Here is a 23,843-nt window from a genome sequence, read left to right as displayed (position 1 = left end):
GCCTAACTAGAACCACATTTGAGAATGGCTGGAGTAAAATTACTCCATAAGTAGAAATATCAAAATATTATCAAAATGAAAAACAATACGTAGTTTACCATAAATGACAGCAACCTACTAAAAAAAGTGAGCAGTATTACTTATTTATCAATGCAATCAGAAGATTGTAATGTTTCATTTCTCAAGACAGGCACAATTTCCCCATACTCAAGGATCTGTAGTAGTATTTCACTATCCCACTCTGTTCTTCTTTCCTTCAACTCTATACGCTCACCAAACAGAAACATCCCTTCCAAGGCTTTATTTAACCACTGCTCTTGTATCAAGTCCACAGGTAATGAGCAGCTGAAAACAGATTTCATCAAAACTATGACAGCTTAAAAAAAAAAAAAGAAAGAAAAAGGGGGCAAGTGAGGCAGAAGAATCAGATTTCAGCTATCTTTTGACTGCCTGAAAGAAATGCCAAAAGGACGTGAGGGCAGCTACTAGGTTGCTTAAATTACTCTGAAACAGACAAACAAGATGATCAATTGAGTTCTGTTTTCATGCAGATGGAGAAACCAAAAGGACTGGATCTTGGGAATATTTTAGTCAGCTGCACATTTCCATGAATAATTGTAAATTTTAAATAAATAGTTTAGAGGATGTCAGGATCACAAAGCATACTTGCTCAGGCACTTAATGGCACTGAAGCTTTAGGAGATTTTTTTTTTGAGGTTTGTTCAAAACATAGTCCACTTGGAGAGTTCCCTTTCACCAGGAAGTTATTGCAAGGAACTACAAACATAGTTACGCAACAAGAACGGGATGTCCTATCAAGACTATGCAAGAGGGCAGCTGACTGTTTAGACGTTTCTTGTCAATATATTTTGGCTGGCTTTTTAGTAATGCTTTATCAGGTAAGTTGAAGCTTCAGCATTTTCAAAGACTGAGTATATGCTAGATACCTTGGCTTCAAGAGACATTATGTTGGGCATCACAAAACAAGATGGCTTATGGTTGAAAGCCTATCTTCTGAAACTCTTTCAACCAGATCTCTACCTCAATTTCTCACACCTGTAAGAATTTCTGGAGAAGGAATTCAAGGCGAAATTCTGAATGGTGGAGGATATATACGGGAAGAAAAGCTTTCCCCCATTATGTAACACCCAGATACAGGTACTCTTCTTTGTTTATTGACATTTCCTGATTCTTAAATCATGAATCAAAATAAATGCTCAACTGGCACTTATCATCTTAGTGACAAGCCTATTAAAAAAAAAAAGATCAAAAGGAAAAAGATACCAAAGTAGTAAGGCAACTATGCTGTCAAAATGATAATGCAACATACACAAATAACAAAAGGAGAAGGAAAGTTAAGAAGTGGAAATAGAAAATCGAATTATCTAGGAACAGAAACAAGAGCCTGCCGATGGAGGGGGAAATCTTAATAGCAAGTGAAGAAATTACTGAAAGGTACCTTAATTAAAAACAAACAAAAAACCCTGACAGCAAGTAATCCAGGAACTCAAACAAAATAAAATATATATAAAATATCCTCAACACTGAACAGTCTATGAGATATCTGGGTTGGAATGACCTTGCTTATATGATAAGTTATTTTGTTGCATGCAGCCAAGAAAAACTTATTAGAAGAGTTTTGGAAAACAGGTAACCATCAGTGCAAATGGGAAACATGGTTATTTCACATCCTGATATGGTCTGTGCCTTTAAAAAGGAAAAGATTATACAGAGGGTGGGGTGTGTCTGTCATTAGCTAGAAAACACAAAAGCCAGGAACAAGTATCTGCTTATCATTAATAACCAACATCAATTATTAAAATATTGCAAAACAAAATTCCTTCAGAACTGCCAAGTTTCTATTCCCTTTCCATTCCAGATTCTTCACATTGGTAATATCCAAGCATGACTTGCTTTGAGACATTCTCAGGAAAAGCCTGCTTTTTCCAAAACAGAAAAAATATCTTTTGACCTAGTTGGAATAAAAAAGGTTTTTTTGGTCTCACAATATTTTCTTTTGAACCAAGTATTCTAACTCTTTTCTAATCATTTTCAAATATAATATTCCCTATGGAAAAATAAATACAGTAACATTTTTTATATTTTCAATTGCCACAACCACTGTTCATTTACAGATTTAGTTAATTTACTGTAGAAGGCAATACTGGGAGAAAAGTATCTTGGAGCACATAAACTGTATTCCTTTCAGATGAAATAATCTGAAAGACGTGCCTCAGGGTCAAATTTAACTACTTTACCTGTTAACGGGTGTCAATCCACAGAATTGGACCACAGTTAGTCTAAGCTTAACTGCCCAAAATGCAAATAGTGTGGCTATCACATCCTCAGCACCAACTGCTTCACTTTGTAAGTCACTAAATCACCACTCATTTTGGCAGGGACCTCAGGAGGTCTTCAGTCCAACCTCCTAACTCAAAGCAGGGTCAACTATGAGATCCAACCAGGTTGCTTCATTCAATTCGATCTTGAAAACTTCCACAGAGGTAGACTGCACAGCCTCTCTGGGCAACCAGTTCCACTGCTTGACTCTCCTCATGGTGAAAGTTTTCCCTTATATCCAGTCAGAACCTCTCGTGTTTCAATTTGTGTCTGTTATCTCCTGTTACCCTGCTATGCACCACTGTAAAGAGCTTGACCCTGTCCTCAGTGGTACTGGAAAGCAGCTATTAATCCATTCTTATGCATTTCACATTGCTTCCCAATGAGGACAAAGCTGTAGATACCTATCTTGTATTATGAGGAAGAAGTAAAGAAGTACTTCTGAGTATTTTGAAATTAGAAGTGATTTCCCATCTCTCTCCAAATGATAAAGAACAGAAATGTGAGAGATGCTACACATTCAAAGGAAAGAAGAAAAGGTGATAGTTGTATTTTTTTAAACATACCCTACATTTTTGAAAAGAAAAAAAAGTCTTTTCAGTGGTAAATACAACATTTATATAATATTTTATCACCTCAATAGAAGATTCTTGAGGGGTCAGAATCGGATACACACACTTGGTTGTACCATGTGACTTGTAAGTGCACATTATTATATAAGTATGCGATCAAAACACAGAGATCAGTAATTTTAAGTTCACAGTGGTAGTCTTTCACTGCAGATCGTAAATATTTAATTAGTAGTACAAAATTTGTAAATGCAACTTACTGTATTTTAGGGGAAGAAAATTATTACGTCTCTGAGTTTGGTATCACTAGCAAATATTTCTTTGTTATCAGCAGATGGCACCAGATATACTTTTTATGAACTAAAAGTTTTGATTCTAAGATGTTGGGAGTCAAAAGCTACTTACAATCTTATAAATCTATATGCCTCAATCTGTTTGAACTTGTATTTGTCACACAGTTAAATTACACCACAAGGCAACTCAATTTACTCCATGGAGTACGTGTGCACATTCATCCTATTTCATACCCAGTAGAATAGTCTTTAAGGATTTGGAGTAAAGACAGCTCTGCTTTCCTCTAGTTCCTCTCAAAACAACGTAGTCCTCCTGATATTACTAGAATCAGCAAAGGCTAAATAAGGCATTTGCATGGTATGACCTGAGACTTCTGCTTGTGATTTTGTGAAGATTCCAGTCAGAACGCAAGATAAGGCAATAATAAAGTTGCACTGCAATTATGATGACTAATAGTAATGATTTATTATGATTCAGGGTTCACGTTTAGGATCAAGACTTCCTCGATCTACGTACTACATCATCTTATAACTATTCAAATCCATGTTCTTTACTATACTGTACGTTAACACTATATGGGACCATTTTGGAACATGAGAGAGACATTTAGAAAACAAGAAAAAACTTCAAAAAGCTTAAAGGGAAATCATTTTGTTGTTAGAAACATGACACTGAAGGTATCTGAGGAGCTGCCCAGATTCTCTAGGCAGATTCAAGTCGCCTGACTACTTTACTCCCTCTGCTTTTGTAACTCAGCTCCTTAACTTCTATAAAAGCTTTTCAGGCTTCTGTCTTTTCCTGACAGATCATGTCTTGAAGATGTAAACTGATTCATAAGCGTGAAATGACTTCTTTGGGTCTAAGAGATCACATTAATGTTGCATGGAAAAAAGAAACTTCCAAGAACACACACTATAGAACATCGTAAACCCAGAAAATTAAAATTCAATCATCAAAATATCTGATAAAGCTCTTGAACAACTATGGCTCTGCCATGTAACGAGGATCACGTATGCCACGTTTGATGATGTTCATAGTCAAAGAAGAAGAAAGGGATTTTTAAAGCACAACAGTTTTTCTTTGTAATGATTATCTGACAAAAGAAAATGGATAGATATTAACGTTATGTAAGCGGAAAAGTCTAATGATCTACTCCGCTTACAACACCCAGCGGGTTAAGAGGGATGGCACACCTATGCAGAAAACAGCTGGTTTACAGATATGCCATTTAACAAAAATAATCAATGTATCAGAGGCTACAGAAGATAACAAAAATGACTTTGACTTCATACTGAAGTTTCTGCTGAGAACAGGACTTCCTGCAGAAAACTACCTACCACACTAGCCTTTCGTAGATATAAGACAGGCTGCACACATTGGACACACTTGGATCCAATGATCTCTCTCCAGACTTTGTTACCTCTAGGCCTGTCAACAGTTTCACCCATCTTGGCAGTAATTACATCAACTCCTTCAAAGGAACAATCCATTACCTTTGTCTGGGATTCTACAGACAATCCTCATTTATGAATGCCTGAAGATTACATTCAGTAGACAACAGTATTTACAGCACTGCTGCATGCCTAGAGATCTTTTGCACTAATATCATGATGTCAGGAAAAACAATCTGCATATTAAAAAAGCAAAACACTATACTAACTTATTCTGAAAATAAAAGGATAATTAAAATGAGACCAATAAATGCAACTTGCAAATTCGCTAACTAGTCTTAGAAGCTGTTCTTAGAAGCCTTGAATGAAACTGTGCTGGTTATGATAGCAGGAAACAGCAGATGAGCCTGAAGAATTTACAGCCAAAGCAAGTAAAAAAAAAAAAAAAAAAGTATTACTTCCATTATAAAGATGACAAACCAGGAACTCAACAACTTTTTAAAGACTGAAATGGTATCTATTACAGTGCCAGGTACAGTGACAGTTCCTTAGCTCAACTATAAATTATTTCAATTTTTTTTTTTATTCCTTTTTTTCCTGAGGATCTGAACTCCAAAGTCTATAGAAAATTCAGAAAGCACAAAGAAGATAAAAAGAGTTAACTCCTCCGAAGTCAGAGTTTTCCTAATAAAGCTCTTCATCTTCCTCCTGCAAAGCCAAGACGATTACTAAATACCTCATACATTGGCTTCACATGCCCTTTGCTGATACAACAATTTTTTCCTCTTCACCTTCCAATATTTGAACAACTTATGAGACTTTGCTGGAATCTAACCTGAAGCAATAACCCTAGAAAACTCTTCAGCAAACTACCAGTTACCCAAGAAATCACAGGTCCTTCAGAAGACAACAAAAATAATCTGAAAAGACCTTCCTATTTGTTTTTTAATAGGCAAAACCTTTCTGACCCATCAAAAACATAAGAAAGATGCAAAAAGCAAAGTTTCATTTCTCCTATGATAAAAGCTCCTCTCAAGAAGAATCAAACAGCAAATATTTTTATACTACACCTCAACAGAATCTTAATTTGAAGCATGAGGCATGAATCACGAAAAACTCTGTACATCAAAAGAGCAAGAAAAAAAGCTGAGAAAGTAGAAACTTGAACCTATTAAAATACTTCCCTAGGGAGATGCCATACAACTGGATCCTTGACTAGAATATAATAAAAGTTTCATAAGTACTGAGGTAGCAACTTAACTAAACGTTGCATTTCAAATGGAAACTAACTGGACTTGAGCAAAATCAAGGAAAAAAGATGGTCCATTCAAAATGCTCCATTCAAAGCTTTTTTCAAGCCCTAAACAAAGAAAAAGATTCCACTCTGGCTTCAAAGGCACAGTACACTCTTCATACTACAGCTAGGCAAAGGGAGAAAAATGATCTTCTCCTTTCTCTCATCTCTGGGGAGAAAGAGAACATAACTGATTCTCTCTACTTTAAGTTACAGCAAGGGATAACTGCCAGACTCAGTCCTACTCATCTATTCTGACATCCAAGCGCACCTACTAGATCCAAGAAAACTTGTGAAAGTTGAATTTACTGAGTAGAGCCGCATTCACACTCCGCACATGGAAATTTATGGTAGAAAATGAGCATTTTAGCCTCTGTTGACAGTGACTAGTTTATTGCCAAGTAACCTAAATGAACCAAGCAGACTTGTCAGTCACTCTCATGCACTGCAATAATTTAACTGAGCACCAAGAATGAACGTAGCATTTATTAACTCTGCATCTTCCTTAACTATGTTTTCGCAAGAAGTTTCAGACACTGACTTGCATGTATTTGAAATGGGAACTTGGATGTGAGAAGATCCAAAATTCCTTTTAAAATCTGTAAGACACATTGTTTCACCTAAAAGATTTTTTTTTTGTTGAAAACTAAAAGTGAAAGCAGTTTAGGAACAAAAAATATTTAAATGCTTAAGAATTCCAGAGAAAGGCACCTGAAGTTGACGTGAAGAGTAGCTCATGGGGGGAAAAAAAAAGCAACTAGGATTTCAAGAGAATAATAAATAGAACGCAACAGGACTAACAGTAACGACAGGGAGGAAGAGGTAAGTAGTGCTTCATTTGCTGAAGCTAAAGAAGATAAAAACACTCAGGAAAAACAAAGGAACAAAGAATAGAAAAAAGAAACAGCATTCAGCAGATTAATAAAAAGTAGCTGAAAATGAAAATCAGCCCTAAATCATTTGATTCTTCTACATTCGTGTCAGAAAAGCACATCTTTTACATTAAGTTATATTACCTTTCTTTCGAAAGAGTGCATTTAGATAATTTTCTGCTTGGCATTCAATCTTATCAGTGTTGGACTGGCCCTGAGATGACAGTTCCTCCGTAGGCGTTGACTGTGAAGAACCGGTAACTGATGCACGATCCTAGAAGACATGAAGATTATAACCCTTCTCAGAAGTTAGCTTATTGACAGTACATTATACAATTATTGAGCTATTGAGTAAAAAAGACCCACTAGAAAGGTTTTTACTATAAAACCACCTCTCTCCTAACCAAAACTATCTAGAGTCAAAATGCAGTATTAACCTATTTCCAATATTCAGTTCTCTCATTCTTACTTTAAGACCAAAAACTGGGTGAGAGTCATGCTTGATATCATGTTCATACTTACACTGACTGTTTCTTTGTGTAAATTACAAAAGGAACATTTCTCATCCATAGACCAGTCAGTCAGTTCTTCTGGCTCACAGTCTTAAAAGAAGAAAAAAACACAGATGTTTAAAACAGGCAAAAATAGATTTTGAGAACAACACATGCATCCTACAAATTCTTTTAACTATAATAAAATTTAATGTGACATACATTTATTGGTACAGTAGTGAGTAGTATGAAATTATTCAAATATTTCCAACTTCCAATGTGGTTCATATGGCTCACCTTTCAAACAGCAGAAGGCATCTTTCTTAAAATGAAAGTACACCTATACCTTTTGATTGATTACCTACCACAGTTCCTGGGCGTAGTTTCTGAACACAGTATATAAAGCTCTAAATCACAGCCATTATTGCTTTTAACAATAGCTTGCCAGCCTATGAGCAAGCTAAGATAGAATTAGAATATAGTCTCTTTGCTACTTGTGCTGTATGTGTTGTACTTGCAATATTTTATTTTATACCATCACTACAAATAAACCAAACCTCTGTGTTCACTTGTAATACATGATTTATTCAGATAACTTTAAAATACATTATATACTGCATCAGAAGGCAGATTTTAACCTAGTGAGACTACATCACCTAGATCAAGTCTAGTCTCCTCCTACTGAAAGGAGGCACATCACATATTTTCTTTAATCAAGTTATCACACTCCCTTTTAAAAGAAATTAGAGTTTTCTACCACATACTCCAGTCTTCCTAAACCAACAATCACTATGAAGCTGTTCCTAAACTGACTATGCTAGTAGTTAAAACTCACCTTCCCATTTCTTGTTTAAAATTTACTCATGGCAAATTATTCCAGTTTGCTCTTGTGACAACATTGTTCTTATACCTAAATAGCTATCACTCCCAAGTATTTAGCACCTTGATGTATTGAAAGACACTACTACCATTATCCCCCCCTTTACCCTTCATTTTGCTAGCCCAACCCAGTCCACCTGGTTTTCTTCTGTGAGATTGTCTTCCTCTTTTCTGAACTATTCCCATTTGAATTCCTGTTCCCTCAACACAGCTAACCAGACCTCAAGATACTGTCTTACTTTTACTGTTTTTACTTTCATAGTGGCATAAATCTTTCTTAACCATTGGCAGTACCTTTCCTACAGTATCTATCTGTGCATGATTCTTTTCATGGCTGCATTATAGCAGGTAAATATGAACCTGATTAACTAAAACACCAAGGCCTCTCTCCATCCCACTCATTTCCACTTCATATGTTTACAGCTTATAGAATATTCTTGCCTTACTAATGCCCAAATACATTTCCTTCTTTTTTGTATCACTGAATTACAATCACGGTTCTTTTAGGGAGGTTCTTGAGGTCATCTACTTTCAATATGACATCTTTGTTTTCTCTCCACGTTGGTAACACCTTTCAACTCAGGATGAGACAATTTTACCAGCATATACCTAAGTGTTTGTAAGCCAGTCATTAAAGACATTGTTGAAGGGAGCAGGGTTAAGGACTTTTAAAGGGATAAAACTTGCTGGGGTTTCATCAGAACTTTAACTAGAAATCTACTGGTAGGTAGTATAATTTATGGAATTAAGGTAGAGCTTATTCTCTGCAGGAAACTAGTCACAGATTCCAATTTAGTAGCTTCAGGTAACTGCAGCGTGCTTTATTTCAATCACAACTAAAGTTACGCGGCAACTTCCTGAGAGAATAAGCTGTTGCCAACTTAACAGTAGTACATGCTTTTAACCTAAAATCATCCGCACAGCACATGGAGGTAGGGAAACTCGAAATAATCCAGACCACCTTGTATGTGATTCTTTTCAAATTCACATTACCGTAGATATTCATACCTAATACTCAATCAATTAGTTTTTATGTACACCTCTGTCTTGAACAGGTGCTAGTTAAGTTGTCCACCTTGTTTAGGTATAGCACAACATAGGTGATACTTGTATTACACCATTATGATACCTTCCAATCTAAACTTCTTAAGGGAAAAAAATATGAACATTTTAATTAATAAGGTCACAGACTTCCATATGCAAAGTATAAAGACAAAAATCAACCATAACAAAAAGGATGAAGTCGCAAACGCCCAAACATGCACACTGGCAAGGAGAATCAAGACATTAAGGCCATCAGCTTCCACAAAACTCTAGCTAACTACACATTCCACATGAAATAAAGTGAAACTGAAAAGAAAAGAGTTCCTACGTTAAACATGAACATAATCCAAGTAACTTTGCATTACATGCATTTGTTATTACTTAAATCTAGTTTACTCAGCTCTCAAATGTTAATTTAAACAGAATTCTGTATTAACAACCTGTTATATACTCCCAGGGATGCAAACTGAAGGTTTTGACAGGTTGGACAGTTGATGATCAAAAAAAAGCAGACACAGGATTTTCTTGACTGTACAGTAAGAACCGTAATGAATTATTTTTGTTGAATTAATCTAGCTGTTCCTGACTCTCAGAGCTATTGTTTCACGATGTCTGTAGTCTGCAAAAAAAAAAATACTACAGTTTCATGATGAGTTCATATTTCATAGCTTTCTTTGCAACCACAATAAATCCATTAATGAATGATGGGATTCTAAGCATAACTCCAAAGACAGGTTTTAGATTTTGACAGAAATTCTTTTGCCTTAGAATCCTGAATTTACAGTTCTACTAGTAAAAATCTAAATGAGGAGCAATCCTTCTGCTTGTATATGTCACCATACAAGCAAAATTTGAGAAATGTCACCTCTGTGTGAAAATACATTTATTCAAAGAAGTGTAAATAACACGTGACATGATAACATATTAAGAATATCAGTGAGCTAAGCAAAACTGTCAGAATAAAAACACAAATTACATAGGTGATGGATCCGTTCCAAAGAATATTTGGAAGAGGGGGGAGAGGGAGAGCGAAAGAAAAGAATAGTTGCTGTTACATGTAAAAAGAGCAGTTATACCACTCTACCAGTGGTTATTGTAATACTATGATTAAAAGAGAAAGTCCAAATACTCTGTCATGGACTTTCCCCTAGCAGTCAAGTCACATTGCAGGAAAAAGGTTACATGAGAAACAAAAGAGAAAGAAGAAAGGCTTATTATTATCTCTTTATCCTAACGAAATTATTTTGAACTGTTCTCTCAAACACAGCGCACGTCTTCCTTCACATCTGCAGAGCTTCAGCAGTGCCACAGGAAAGTCAAATAAGCCTGCGTGGATTAATGCTGTTTCTTCTGGCTCACTGACATGAAAAAAAGAACAGACTACCCATGTTTGCCTCTGTATCCAGTCCTCAGCGAGTTTTACATCAGCTTTAGACTTAGACGCACTGCAACTGACTTTAGGCACCACAGATTTCTTTTGAAAGAGTACCCTCAGAAAACCTTCTTCCTCACCTCCGACTAGTGTCTATCCAAGGAAAAAAAGCAAATTTCTGAAGATAACTGCCAGAACTACTGCTTGATATATCAGCTATACCAAATATATCAAACTACAGGCACCCAACAGTCTCAGGTCAGCATCATAGGAAATATTCTGCAGAGGCCACCAATATTATTCTTACTACAGACTGACAGCCATACTCTCAGAAAGACTGGGGGCAGAGACGCTTCCTTAAGCAGAATACACTTTCTATTAGCTGCATTAAATTTAGGATCATGATGATTCCCCTCCCCCTGCCGTTTTACCTTGCCTGGGGTTAGCTGATAAAAGTTTTGCTAACATCCTCAAACACTTGCCAGTACATGGAAAGAAGTTACTATAGACTGTGCAAAGAGTATTTAACATTAAGCATGGTTCGGATTACTTGAAACAAATGTCTTTTAATATAAAACTGTTAAAACTAATTCCATTTTTAAAAATAAAATTGTGAACTTCGACAAAACTGGCATGCTGTTTTAATTCCTGAAGCCATTCAATCCTTTGTTTCCCCAACCCATTTTTCCCCAAGGAGTCATGCTGAATTGCACAAATTAATAGAGACATCTGTAGTACTGAATAGCTTCCATGTTTGCCTCTTAAAACGGGAAATAATTGTCTAAAAAATCTGAGTATAAGATAGCTAAAAACATCCTACCCTCACACCTTCCAATACTTTCTACCTTATTACAAATTAAGCTCCCCAAAATCTTCCAGCTGTCACAATTCCAAACAAACCACCTCCTTCCTTTTTATACGGCACTACTGATTCCTAATAAGCCCATTAAAATACCTGAGATGCTTATGACTTTCCCTCATCTTTTTTATTTCATGAAAACTTGAACAATACTAAAGACATATTCCTAATAGAAATTTTCATCCCATTACCTTATATGTTAACAAATGCTTCAGAAAAACCTAAGGGAAAAAAAATCAGACCTCCTTGCAAAATAAACCGTTCATTCTATCTAAAGAATTATTTTTTCCAGGCAGAGGGAATAAAGTAAGAGTGCTGCTTTTCTCCACTTCATTCTTTTTTCCATCTGTCTGTAAGAGAATGCAGAACACCCCCCCTACAAATCTCACCCAAAATGCCAGCGCGCATACTAGATGATTAGAGGAAAAGCTTTCTAACAATTTAGCTAAATATCCAGAAGCAGAACGTAGAGTAACAATTTACATGCAAATCTACTTAGTTCAAAATGGGTATAAATAAAGAATCAGGAAGCCCTAAGGATTCAGTGACACAAGAAGCCTCGAGCTAGATCAGAGCATGACCAAGGACAGATGCCAGGATACAGAACTTTATACCATTGCAACCAGAAGCTGCACTGACAAAAACAGTCAGGGAGAAAAAGATGCTGAAAAAAGGAGGTGATGAGAATGGTTAAGCAAGTACAACTAAGTCCTACATGCAGATCATATAAAAATACTTGTCCAGATGGTGGAAAAAACCTTGCTATCTTCAGGTAACTATTTGCTGTCATAGCTGGCTGTTTTGAGTTCCTGAATAAATTCGTTTGCCTTCTCAGTAAAATAGCTTATAGGGTTTAAAATATATATTTTTATTCAAAAGTAATACAAACAAACAACAAAACAAACAAAGCCCAACCTAGTATAATTGAAGTATGCCTTTTACCATTTGGGTTTGTCATCACAATTTATTTTCTCTCAAATACCTTTAACTACAATAATTTCATTTACAGATCAAACTATTTCAGGACAGCACTAAAGTGGAAACAGCAATTAATACACAGACATGCTACATTTCATTCCCATTAATCTTTTTTTTACTGTGTTACGAACAATAAATAAAATCAACAATGTAATAGGAAAATGCTGTTGTAGCTAAGGGGCATGTATTTCAGCCAATTTCCCATTCTTGCGTAGTGCTGTATAAGAAAAATATATAATTTGTCAAGATTTATTTACAGAAATAGAAATTCTTGCTTACGAGGCATAATGCTGCACGTTGATAGTATTGGTTCAGTGGTTATGGTAAGCAAAACAGAGACCTTACAAGACATAGCGATTTGGATATGATGCTAAGAGTCTAAAGTTCTAGTTCTGATTCTACCAACCATGCATTTTGTTAACTGAGACAAATAATTTACTTTGTCTCCTAGTTTCACCATCTGTAAAATGGAAAGATGGCACTTAAATTACAACAGGGGAAGATTTATCACCAATTTTACTTAAGAGTTTTGTATCAGTCTTTATACAAGATATCATATTTAGATCAGATATCAGTTATCAGATATCTATTTAGAAAGTCTTATATCCTATACCATAAGGATAATAAGGATTGTATTTGTACAAAACCTAGCAATCTCTTCCAAACTGGCTTTCTGCTGTTATAAATACTATAGCTACAAACATGAATCAAAAGTAGTAAGGTAAGGAGGGCATCCCAACCTAACATTCTTCCTTCCTCTTTTCTCAAGTTGCTCCAGAAGCAAAATGAACGTTAACAGATGTGTCAAACATATGGGCATAGGCTTTAGCGGTTCAGAAATTCAAGCACATTACTGGCATTCTTGCAAACAAGATAAAAAATTAGTTTTAACATTTTACATTTTAGATTAACATAAATTTAAATTTGCAGGATAAAAAGTCAATAGTGCAGTTCAAAGTCACTTGGGCAGCAAATATCAGAAAATGGAGATAATAAATCTTAAATAGGAGGTCACAAGAATTCTTCAATAACAAGTGTCAAATAAGCTAAAGCTTCTCCCGTAAGACAACTCAAATATATACATGCAACAACTACAAAGAAGTAACATGACATCATATTGTGGACTGTCAGGGTCCTTTAACTGTAACATTCATATTCTGGTCATTAGCTCAGTAGTACACCTAACATCCTAAACTTCCAAACTGATTTCAGCCTTCTTGCACAAAAGTCAGAAAATGTCCTTAATTTTCTTTCAAAATTTGAACCTTTTGCTATCAAGGAATAATTAAACTTTATACACTAATTGATGTAAAGCCTAACACTTTGCAATCCACTGGAATTACAAACAGGAAAAAAAGATACTGTACATTATTACAAAATTAAGAATGCTCCGTTCCCTTTCCAAAGCAATAACATGCTTGTTTCAGTCACAGCAGATGGGAGTACTATCCATGAAAATAAACTTTAGCCCAAATTTACACATTTCTTTAATGCTTTAAAAGTCTCTATTGGCCTGCTTAGCTTTATAACTGGCAGAAATATATTGTTAAAACACCAGTAAAATACCATTTCAAGTTCTCCCTTTTCCCTTGAAAATATTGTGTTAAGCATATGATACAGGCCAAGGAACTTGCATAATCCGAAGAGGACAAAACCATAACTAAGTTAAAGAAATCATTCCAAAGTTATTACATACAAGCATACACCATATATACCACTCTGTCTCATGTACTGGCAGTGCACAAGTTTTAAGCTCTACAAATTATACTATCAAAAATAAATCATGAAGAAATGAAAAGGCAGGCAAAGGAACATTCTGATAACAGAAGGAAAATTTTTGTAAGCCATGAAAATGAACTTGACAGTACACCTCCTTTTAACACTTCAAGGCTATTTTTGTTTTTTTGTTAATGGCTGATTAGTTAATTAAATTAAGTATGAAATGACTTAAAACTCAGGTGTTATTAACAATTATTCCAGGAACACAAAAAACACATAGAATACGGACAGGTTTACACAGGTGGCAGAAGATGCAAGAAAACAGCCTAAACTTTCTAGACAATTACAAAAACAAACTAGCATTCATAATCTTCCTTTTCCCAATTAACGTCGGTAGTAAGCTGAGCTTCTTGTCCTCCCTTTCTAAGAGTCATCCAGAAAAAGTTGTTAGTAGGGGGATACAATACTCCAGAAAAGTAAATCTTTCTCTTGCAATATTCCAGAAAAGTAAATCTCTCTCATGCAGCTACTCAGGCATGCTTAGTTAATTTAACATTTCCTTTCATGAGAATAATACCTAGCTACAATTTTACCTAGTGTTTTGCATATGCACAGTATAGACAAGAATAATATATGGTCATATATGAAAAATAGGTAAGAAAGAAAGCAATTGAAGATTTCCTTTTTAGAATTCAGTATATGCTTTAAACTACCTTTAACTATAAGAAAAGCTAGTAAAATAAAGCTGATTGCACTAAAAGCTGGCTCATTTACCTTCAAATAAACTGAGGTCTCTTCTTAGCCTTGGTCCATAAAGCCCTTCTAAAATACTTTCAAAACCTGAAAACAAAAGAAACATTTAAAATAGTAAACCAAAAGTTTCTTAAAAGAAAGCAAATTACAGAACACTGGCAGCAAATATTTTGAAATTCCGCAGCAGTTTAGGAAATTGTTACGTTTATCACACAAATATTTATTCCTTCTTCTATACTACCACTCAACAGAGTTAGAAGATAAACATAAGACAAGGCAATTGCCATCTGCACAGAATCAGCCTATTAAGCCATGCCCCAACAACCTCATTAGACTTAAAATAACTGCCACAGAATCTTAAAGGTGGGAGGATTAACCTCATAGCTCTACTCAAGTGAAGTAGTCTTTCTTACATTGAGAAGCAGACTTATATATGACAAAAAAACAAACAAAAAACTTCCAAAATCAGAAACTTCTCATTTTTGATCAGCAGCATAATATAAGTAGGCTAATAGTTCTACAAATGTAAAAAAAAAAAAAAAAAAAAAAAAGCCTGTTTTGCTTTTTGTGACATAACAGTTTTCTCTCTCTCTCTCTCTTGTCATGCATATCTCTACAAAAACGTTTTAAAATTGAGGATTAGATAAATCCAATTATTTTCCAGATTTACCAGCTAGTCTGTGTTAGGTATTTGGGAAAATCACTGCAGCCAGGGAAAAGACAGAGCAAAGCAAAAAAATAAATAAAACAGAAGAGGAGATCCAGGTCATTTGATGAAATACAGCGAGAATTCATAACATCCTCAGTATAATAAAAAAGAAGTTTAGTTCAAAAGAGAAACAATTTCCAAGTGTCCTCTCTTTTCTCCTACAGACTTCCAAATAAGCCTATTTTCAACTAAGAGGATAATTCAAAGTAGCATTTGGATGTTCTCGTTCTTTATACTCAAGACCTGCCCATATTAAAGATGCAGCTATTTTACAGTACTTTGTGAGACTACTTTATCATTCCACTATGTAAAACAAATAGACTTCTTCGGGAAACAATTACCATCAATAGAAAACTCTTGGAATTATAAATTTGCTCATCAGATGTGATGCTCTCCAACAGCACAATATACTGCTGTCATATCACAAAATGACATTAAATTTATTTATTTTTCTTCATACTAGTGTATATACAGTCTAAAACCATATCTACCATACCCTAATTAGCATGTTAAATAACATGTTGGAATCCTAAAGTGGATAAGACAAGTTATCTTAACACAGAAGAGCTGTTTAGTTTGATTAGTCACACTGCCTTAAAAATTTGCCTTTCAATTTTGCATTCATATAATTATAGTGATTTTTACATATTAATTAATTTTGTATTTCTATAATTACATTCAATTTATTATAATTGCAATTACTATAAATCTATGATTTGTACTATAGATATATATATTTCTACTTTAATTTTTCCCTCTCCGTTGCAATACATGTGGCCCTACGCAGGAACAGGAACACAAATTAATTGACAAAATTACTGACCTCTCACAGATTTTTTAAAAATACAACCTACAAAAATTAGAAAGCAAAAATCCACGACCCAAGTGTACACTAAAAGTTATCTTAAAGTATTAACCACTGACTGTTAGAGTCAATGTAATATCAATTCACATATTAGCATTGCAGAAATTCTCAGTTCTTCTGGCTTCAAACAATTATGGATGACACAAAAGCAAAAGAGATGAAAGTCTGAAATTAAAATAGCAATTATTTCCTAAAACAGAAGACTGATGAAATATAAAATATGCTATAACTGTTTTCATTAATGTTATACTGCAGGCTACTTTAGCAAGCAGCTAGCCAATATTTAGGTTCCTGCAAATTGTTATCACTAGCTAAAAACACCATTGGTGTGAAGTATCTCTTGGAGAGTCTTTATTCCAGAAGAACATATACCAACTCCCACCGCTCCACATTTTGTAAACTAAACAGGGACTTTGTTTGCAATTCCAGTCAGCACCCAAAAAAACTTCCTGACAGCTATTTACTGGTTTTTTTCTTTTTTTCTGGAGTGTGGGGTAGGAGGGTGTTCTTTGTTTCTGCCTTTATTTTCCCACTTGCATACGTCTGCTTGCCCTACTGTCTGTTTCTGCCTATGCACAGCACAAACACTGGCACAGAAAACCCAGTTCTGTTAATTGTTCCTCAACAAAACTGCAATCTTCAGATCTCCATGCAGCTGGTACTGAGGATGGCCATTAGTGCACTTTTTCTTTTCTCCCCTGAAAAAAGGACGCACCAACCCACTTCACTGCTAACTCACCAAATTCAGTTTCATTTCACCCATTCAAAGTGAAAATACTTTTACCAGTCCTCCCAGAACTTACCTCCGGAGCCACGGTTCAGACTTATTCAAAATGAATATTTACTTTTTTCTCCTTGGATACTAGAACCTTTCTTTGAAAAATTTGCTCATACAGCTTTACAACATAGAGAGCCTTTTTCCAGTGCTTATTCTAAAGTTTTCCCAGCAAAAATGTATACTTTTTCCACTTTCTACAGTTCTCTACAAAGTTTAAGGTCCTCTGCTCCTTTTCAGCAGGATTGATGACATTTTTACTTTAGTCTAGTACTAAACTAAACTTTTAGTTTCCAGTACTGCTATTGATGGATATTGGCACTATCTCATAAAGTGTAACCACCTGAACCCAGGAATTTCAATACATTTTGTTTTACTTCATGAGACAGTACATATAAGAAAATAGTAGAAGCAGTTTTGGAACTCTTCAGAATCTGATAAGCTTACAGAGTTAGAATACAAAGGTTCCTTGCTTACCCCTATATAATCCACCAAACAATCAAATCTGCTCTGAGTCCATTTGGCAAAACTTTTCACATCAGTCTCTTAGTTGCTGATCACCTCCTCAATTCCAAATTGGCTTTCTAAACTAATGTTAGGCTTTCTGCTTTCTCCAGACACGTTCTGGCTGCAAACTCAACACAAACTGTTTGCTCTATTACTTCGCATGTCAGTTTAATCCCTTTTACCGCTACTAAAATTCTTCTGTTACTTGTTTTACTTCTTGTATCTTCATGTAACAAGAATATCAGCTCTAGCCCTTACCTAACACTCTTTTGATCTAAGTAAGTTAACTGACACTCAGGGTCTTGCAACTCTCTTGAGGAGGAAAAGTTTCAGACGCTAGCTGTATCAGAACAGTCTGTTCATTAAGTAAAAATTTCCAGTTTGCTTTCCTGAACAAAATAGTAAACACTCCTTTCCCCTCATTAATCCCATGGGATTTTTTTTAGCGTTTATCCTTTAAATCCCCTAAAAGCTCTTCTTTTATAATCATCTTTTTATCACATTTATTGCTTTCCTGTGAGGATGGGGGAGGCTGGAAGTTGTGACTTCCAGCAACAGGAAGGGGGATCTCTTTCCTCTGGTAAAAATTCGGAGGCAGAAAAGGTATATAGCCCAGGCAATAAGTAAGGAGGCACAAGTTCCATCAGGTTTGGCATCTGAGCCAGACCACATATTGTGATCCCTGCCACTAAAAGAAAGCATTAAGCTGACAGTGGTTGGAGACTCCCATATGTGGGGAACACAGGCATCTACCCACCAGCCAGACTTGCTGTCTTAAAAGGTTTGCTGCTTGCCCAGGGACCACATCTGGGATGGCACAGAAAGACTCTTAAGGTTCCCCTGGCCGTTGCAGTAATGCTGTTTGACACTCATCCACACGGCCACCATGCTACTGCCAAGAGAGACCTTCAGCAGATCAAAGCTGGCTACAGGGCAGCAGGGACAATGGTGAAGGGCTCTGGGACGCAAGTGCTGATCCAGAGGAAAGCCTCTAACAGGAGGAAACATATCCTGCAAGTGAAAAACTGGCTGCATGGCTGCAGGCAGGACTTCAGCTTTTATGACAATGGGATCCTCGCTGAGAAACAAGGACTGCAAGTGACGGGATTCTTCTTCTTCTGATAAAGTAAATCATCATTTTCAACAGGCTTACTAACCTAGTTAAGCGGGCTTCAAACTAGGTTTATTAGGAAGTGGAGACCAAAGCCTAGAAAAAAAGCAAGAGAATAGCAGAGAAGGTATATGCAGAGGACAGCACAACCCAGTGTCTCCTACATTCCCCCTGAGAAAGTAGCATAAGCAGGAACCCATCTCAAGTAGAATACATGAATGCATAGGAAGCAAGCACAAGGAACCTGATGTACATAACTGACCTCACTGGGATTACAGTGATGCAGTTTACACAACTGGAGCACTGCAATGGATGAATATAGGTTCTTTAGAAAAAAGAAATGAGGAAGGCAAGGGGAACAGTTTGCAATTTATGAAAAAGACTTGAACAAATGGAGTTTTTCTATAGAGTAGGTAGTGAGACAGTTGAGCATTTATGGGTCAGGATCAGAGTGTGTGGGGGGGGAACAGGACAACAAGGGAACATCATGGTGTCTGCTACTGACTTCCAAAACAATAGGAAATGGATAAAGCCTTCTAAAAACAAGAAAATACTGCACAGTCACAGGCCATAGTTCTCATGAGGAGTATCAACTACCTTGACACCTACTAGAAAAGAATATAAGGGCAAAAGCAACTCAGGAGATCTGAGGCACTTTGAGGGCAGCTTTTGTTGAAGGTGGTAGACAAGCTGAATAGGGGAGGCACTCTGCTGGACCTGCTACTTCTTAATAAGGAAGAACTGATCAGGGACATGACAGCTGATAGAAGTTTTACCTGCAGAAGTCATGAGACAGTAGAGGTTAAGATCCTGCGAGAAGTGAGGAAGATGAGTAACTGAGTAATTACCTCATGCTTCAGGAGAGTGGACTGGTTATTCGGGAAACTAGCAGGAAGGCTGGGCGGGGGGGGGGGCAGCAGAGGAGGGGAGGCAGCATCTGGGGCTCAGGAGAGCTAACTCATCTTTAGAGACAATCTCCTCAGAGCACAAAACTGCACTGTGACGTGCATGAAGCAAACTCAGTAAGGAAGCGTACAGGAGCTGGAATAGAAACATTGCCTGGACACACAAGGATGTAGTAAAGTCAAAGATCAGCTGGAACTGCAATTGGTGAGAGACCTGGACGGTAAAAAATGCACTTCTGTAAGTACAGCAGAAGCAAAAAGATGACTAAGCAAAAGGGAGTCCCACTGTTGAATGAGGTAGGGAACCTTGTGACAAAGGACATGACAAAGGCTGAAGTACTTTGTGCTTTCTTCCAACGATTTCTACCTGCCAAGGTCTGCTCTCAAGCCTCCCATGTTCCCGTGACTAGTGCCAAACTGGGGGGGGGGGGCGGGGTGGAGGTGAAGTACTACACACACTAGAGGAAAAATCAAGGTAGGGACCACTCAAGCAAACTACATGCAGAAGTCCATGGGACAAGGTGGAATGGCATGTAAGGGTACCAGTTGACGTCACAGTAAAGCTGTTATCTATCATCTTCAGATGGTTGTCAGGACAGTGAGAAACTCCCAACAGGTTTAAAAAATGCAAAATCTCATGTGTTGCTTCTGTTTGTTGACACGTCAGTGCAATTTTTTGCTCAACTGGTTCAGGAAGAGAGAAAAAGGCTAGGAGTCTCAGCAGTACTAACAGTAGATAGCCCTACTTCATCATAAAAAGATTACTACCCTGTCTTATCCCTGAGCCAATAACTAATCTAAGTTTACCCAGCAGCACAGAGCCAGCTGCAAATTCCACTGTTCATATAACCTCATGAAAAACAGGGAAGGAGAAATTACAGCTTGGGATAAGCATCTACCATTATCTTCAGAAAACACTTCGCAGGGCATCAGGCTCACCTATGACCTGTGTGGAACATGCTCCAGGTTGCTAGTATATCTATTAACCAGCACGTATGTGAGACGAACCGTTCTCTCAGTTGCTGCTGACATAGATTAGCAGGGCTCTTACTTTGGCCCCCCTCTTTATTTTGGTTATCTCTACTCCCCCTCCCCTGGTAGAGAGAAAAAGTGCGATAAAGCTAGAAGTAGGACTGTTTTACTACTTTGCCTAAACCAGAAGTCTTAAAGTGAGTCAGGGTCTAAGGCAAAGTCTTGTTTTGGGTAAGCTGTTGTTGGGTGGCTCTTTACAAAGTCAAAAAAATCGCAAGGGTAAGAGTAATTACCACTGCTGAGTAATTCAGCCACAGTTACTCTGAATTAGTTCCACCACGTTACTTAATATTCTGCTGAGCCTTTCTTTGAACAGTTTACTCACAGAAAACACCCTGCCCCCACACACATTAATATAGGGTTATTAAATCCAAAATAGAACTCTTTAGATTATCTTTTTATTTAAAATCTTAATGAGAAACTAGCCTTCAAGAACTCACAGAACTATACGATCTATTTCAGCTTTCTGTAATATTTTATTACTCTCAGCTACTCAGTGCCTGCCACATCTTAAAAGTACATCTCTATTAGAAAGTGTATGTGGCCAAAGCATGAATTCTTTGTTATTAAAAACAGCCTAATAATTAAATTGATGCATTCCATGTAAGTTTCCCAGGTGGTGCATGTTACATCAACTTTTACAGAGGTATTAGAGGACTACAAGGACTCTCTCACTACATTACCAAACTACAATCGTCTTTCACCTATTCTTCACATAGTGCGGCTACTGCTATGAAGGTCACTCCTCTGTTTAACCAAGAGGCTAGTAAATAGCTGAGCTGTACTTCTCAATATGGGAGCTATCTATAGAGTAGATTTTTTTTTCCAGCCAAAAACTACTTTGCACCACGTCTAGAGAGAAATTAATCACACAAGTGTATGGACTTAGTATCTTTAATACTATGACTGGCCTAGGTTAACTTTGGAACAGACATTGTAATTGAGCAATTTTACAATACGAATTGAGGTCAAACATGAGAAGTATAAAAGTTCAGTTGTACACTGGCAATTGTTTTCCCACAAGTTGAAATTCCATGATAGCATTTTAGCCTCTTGGTTAATCCCAAATCAATTCTGTGTCAAGCTGTATTCTCTCTGCCTTCTTCAATCCTGTAGGTGATCACAACAGAGGTTGCAAATATGTTTTCAAATTTCTTCAGACAACTCAGATCATGTGTTACAAGAACAGCCATAAAGAACAAGTGTCACATAATAAACGGAAGCTGACATTTAAGTACTGCTTTCAAATGTATCAGTTGGCAGAAGATAAGAGAGGTGATTACTATACACTTGGAAAGAAGACAGTAATATATGCGCAGGTTAAACTAAAATGCTTGATAGAGTTGGTACCTTCTTCACCAAATTCTTTTCTGGATTCCCCTAGTATTGTTCATGGCCATATTAATTCATGTATTTATAGCCTCTCTTTTCAAATAAATGTCCACTTAATAAAAACAAATATATTTCCATTCAACCTGAACTCATTTCTTTGCAAGTCTTTTTTTTTTTCCATTTATATGTTTATGTTTCAGCAGTAATCCAATTCCAGTGCTTTAGCTGTAGCGTTTAAGTCACTGTATCTGAAATACTTGACTAAAATTTAATTTGTTTTTGGTAAAAAAAACAAAACACAAAGCCACCCAAGAACGTATGCCTATTTCTTTGCTCTTTTACCCAAACCTAGAACAAAATAATACTAAGTAATCTGAAGAAGAGCCTCATAAGACTTAGGCAGACAACAGTTACAATTGATGCAGGCAGGTATCGAAGTACTTAGCCTGTTCCAAGTGACTGTAGACAATTCAAAAATCTACGTAACCACCTACCACACTGTTGCCACCAAGAAAAATGGAAATACTCGTGAAGGAAAACACTATAACCCAACTTCTAGTCATACAAGCAACATCACAATAAGTTAGCTAGGAAAATCCTTCATTTATACTTATCCCCCGTCTGTTGCAGTTTTTTACAGTTTAGGAGGATAAAAAGCAGATGGACTGATAAAATGGTTTCAGTAAAAATATTTAAAAATATGTTCACTTTTTGGTTTGCTATTTATCCAGGTCATAAAGACTGTATTTTATTCAGATCTCTGAATGTACAGCAGAAATGGTAGATAAGAGTCATTTATGTAGACATAGAAAATGTAAATGAAAGATACATGCATAACAATACTGCTCATCTGGTTCACACTTGCTTATTTTTCATCTTAATGCTGAAAGGTTCCCCATTAGAAGAGATCATATCGCTTGTGTGCTGTTTGTGAAGGAATGTGGAATACAGCAGGTACCTGCAAATCAAATCCTGCTTTTTTCCCTTCTCCAGCATATTCTCACTCAGACAAAGTGCAAGACTACTGTACACTGCTTTAATGGACACATGCTTAAGTATTTATTTACTACAATGAAATAAGACTACGTTAGAATACAGCAGCTTCTTGAGGCACTGAAGAAAAAAAATAAAGAAAAGAAAGGCGCTGTAAGACAGATCTTTGTTAACCCACCTAATAAAGTCAGTAAACCATGTCTTGTAATCTTGAGAATTTGCTGGTGTCTAAAAATCAACTTCTGAAAGCAACTTCCATCTCACCCCACTTTTTGGCTATGTTATGAATCACATTTGAATTACGACAGTTTTTAATATAGTCTTAGTTGGACTAAAGTCCAAATAAGTTATTTAATTTTTTAAATAAAGTCAGGCAACATCTCTCCCCCAATTTAAGAAAAAGGAGCTGTTAAATTATATGCATCATCAAGGAAGATCTATGTCTACTGCTGGATTTTGAGTTCTTTTGTTCAATGTTCTAAGCAAAGTAAATGGAACAAGAAGTTACGGGAGAAAAAAATTTGCACATTGTAGGCAGTATGGAATTTAGCACACTAATGCTGCCTTCTAAATCAAAGCTGAAATGTTAAAATAGATTCATAATTGCAGATTTCAATTCTTAAAGGATTGTAAAATTTAACAAATAGTCTTTAAAATATAATTACGAAAATCCAAAGAATAGGATTAAGCTTAATGAGATTCTGCACGCTACTGCCAGACACAGCACTAAAATGAGCCTTCTTACTTTTATTTTTCGGT

The 23,843-nt window shown here is 36.3% G+C and overlaps 1 protein-coding gene across 3 annotated transcripts in view; it reads right to left on the bottom strand.

Annotated features, from left to right (window-relative positions):
* LCORL (ligand dependent nuclear receptor corepressor like) overlaps positions 1-23,843 on the bottom strand; it is an 89,290-nt gene that overhangs the window by 42,645 nt on the left and 22,802 nt on the right. For all 3 annotated transcript variants that reach the window (XM_068943290.1, XM_068943291.1, XM_068943289.1), the window contains exons 2-4: positions 14,877-14,942; positions 7,283-7,362; positions 6,905-7,034 (exon numbers count right to left, since the gene is read on the bottom strand). In XM_068943290.1, coding sequence (XP_068799391.1) covers positions 6,905-7,034; positions 7,283-7,362; positions 14,877-14,942 — 276 coding nt within the window. The remainder of the gene's footprint in view (positions 1-6,904; positions 7,035-7,282; positions 7,363-14,876; positions 14,943-23,843) is intronic.

Source organism: Struthio camelus, chromosome 4 (assembly GCF_040807025.1).
Source record: "Struthio camelus isolate bStrCam1 chromosome 4, bStrCam1.hap1, whole genome shotgun sequence".
NCBI lineage: Eukaryota > Metazoa > Chordata > Aves > Struthioniformes > Struthionidae > Struthio > Struthio camelus.
Note: the sequence above shows the minus strand (reverse complement) of the source record. Positions and strands in the feature narration are given on the sequence as shown.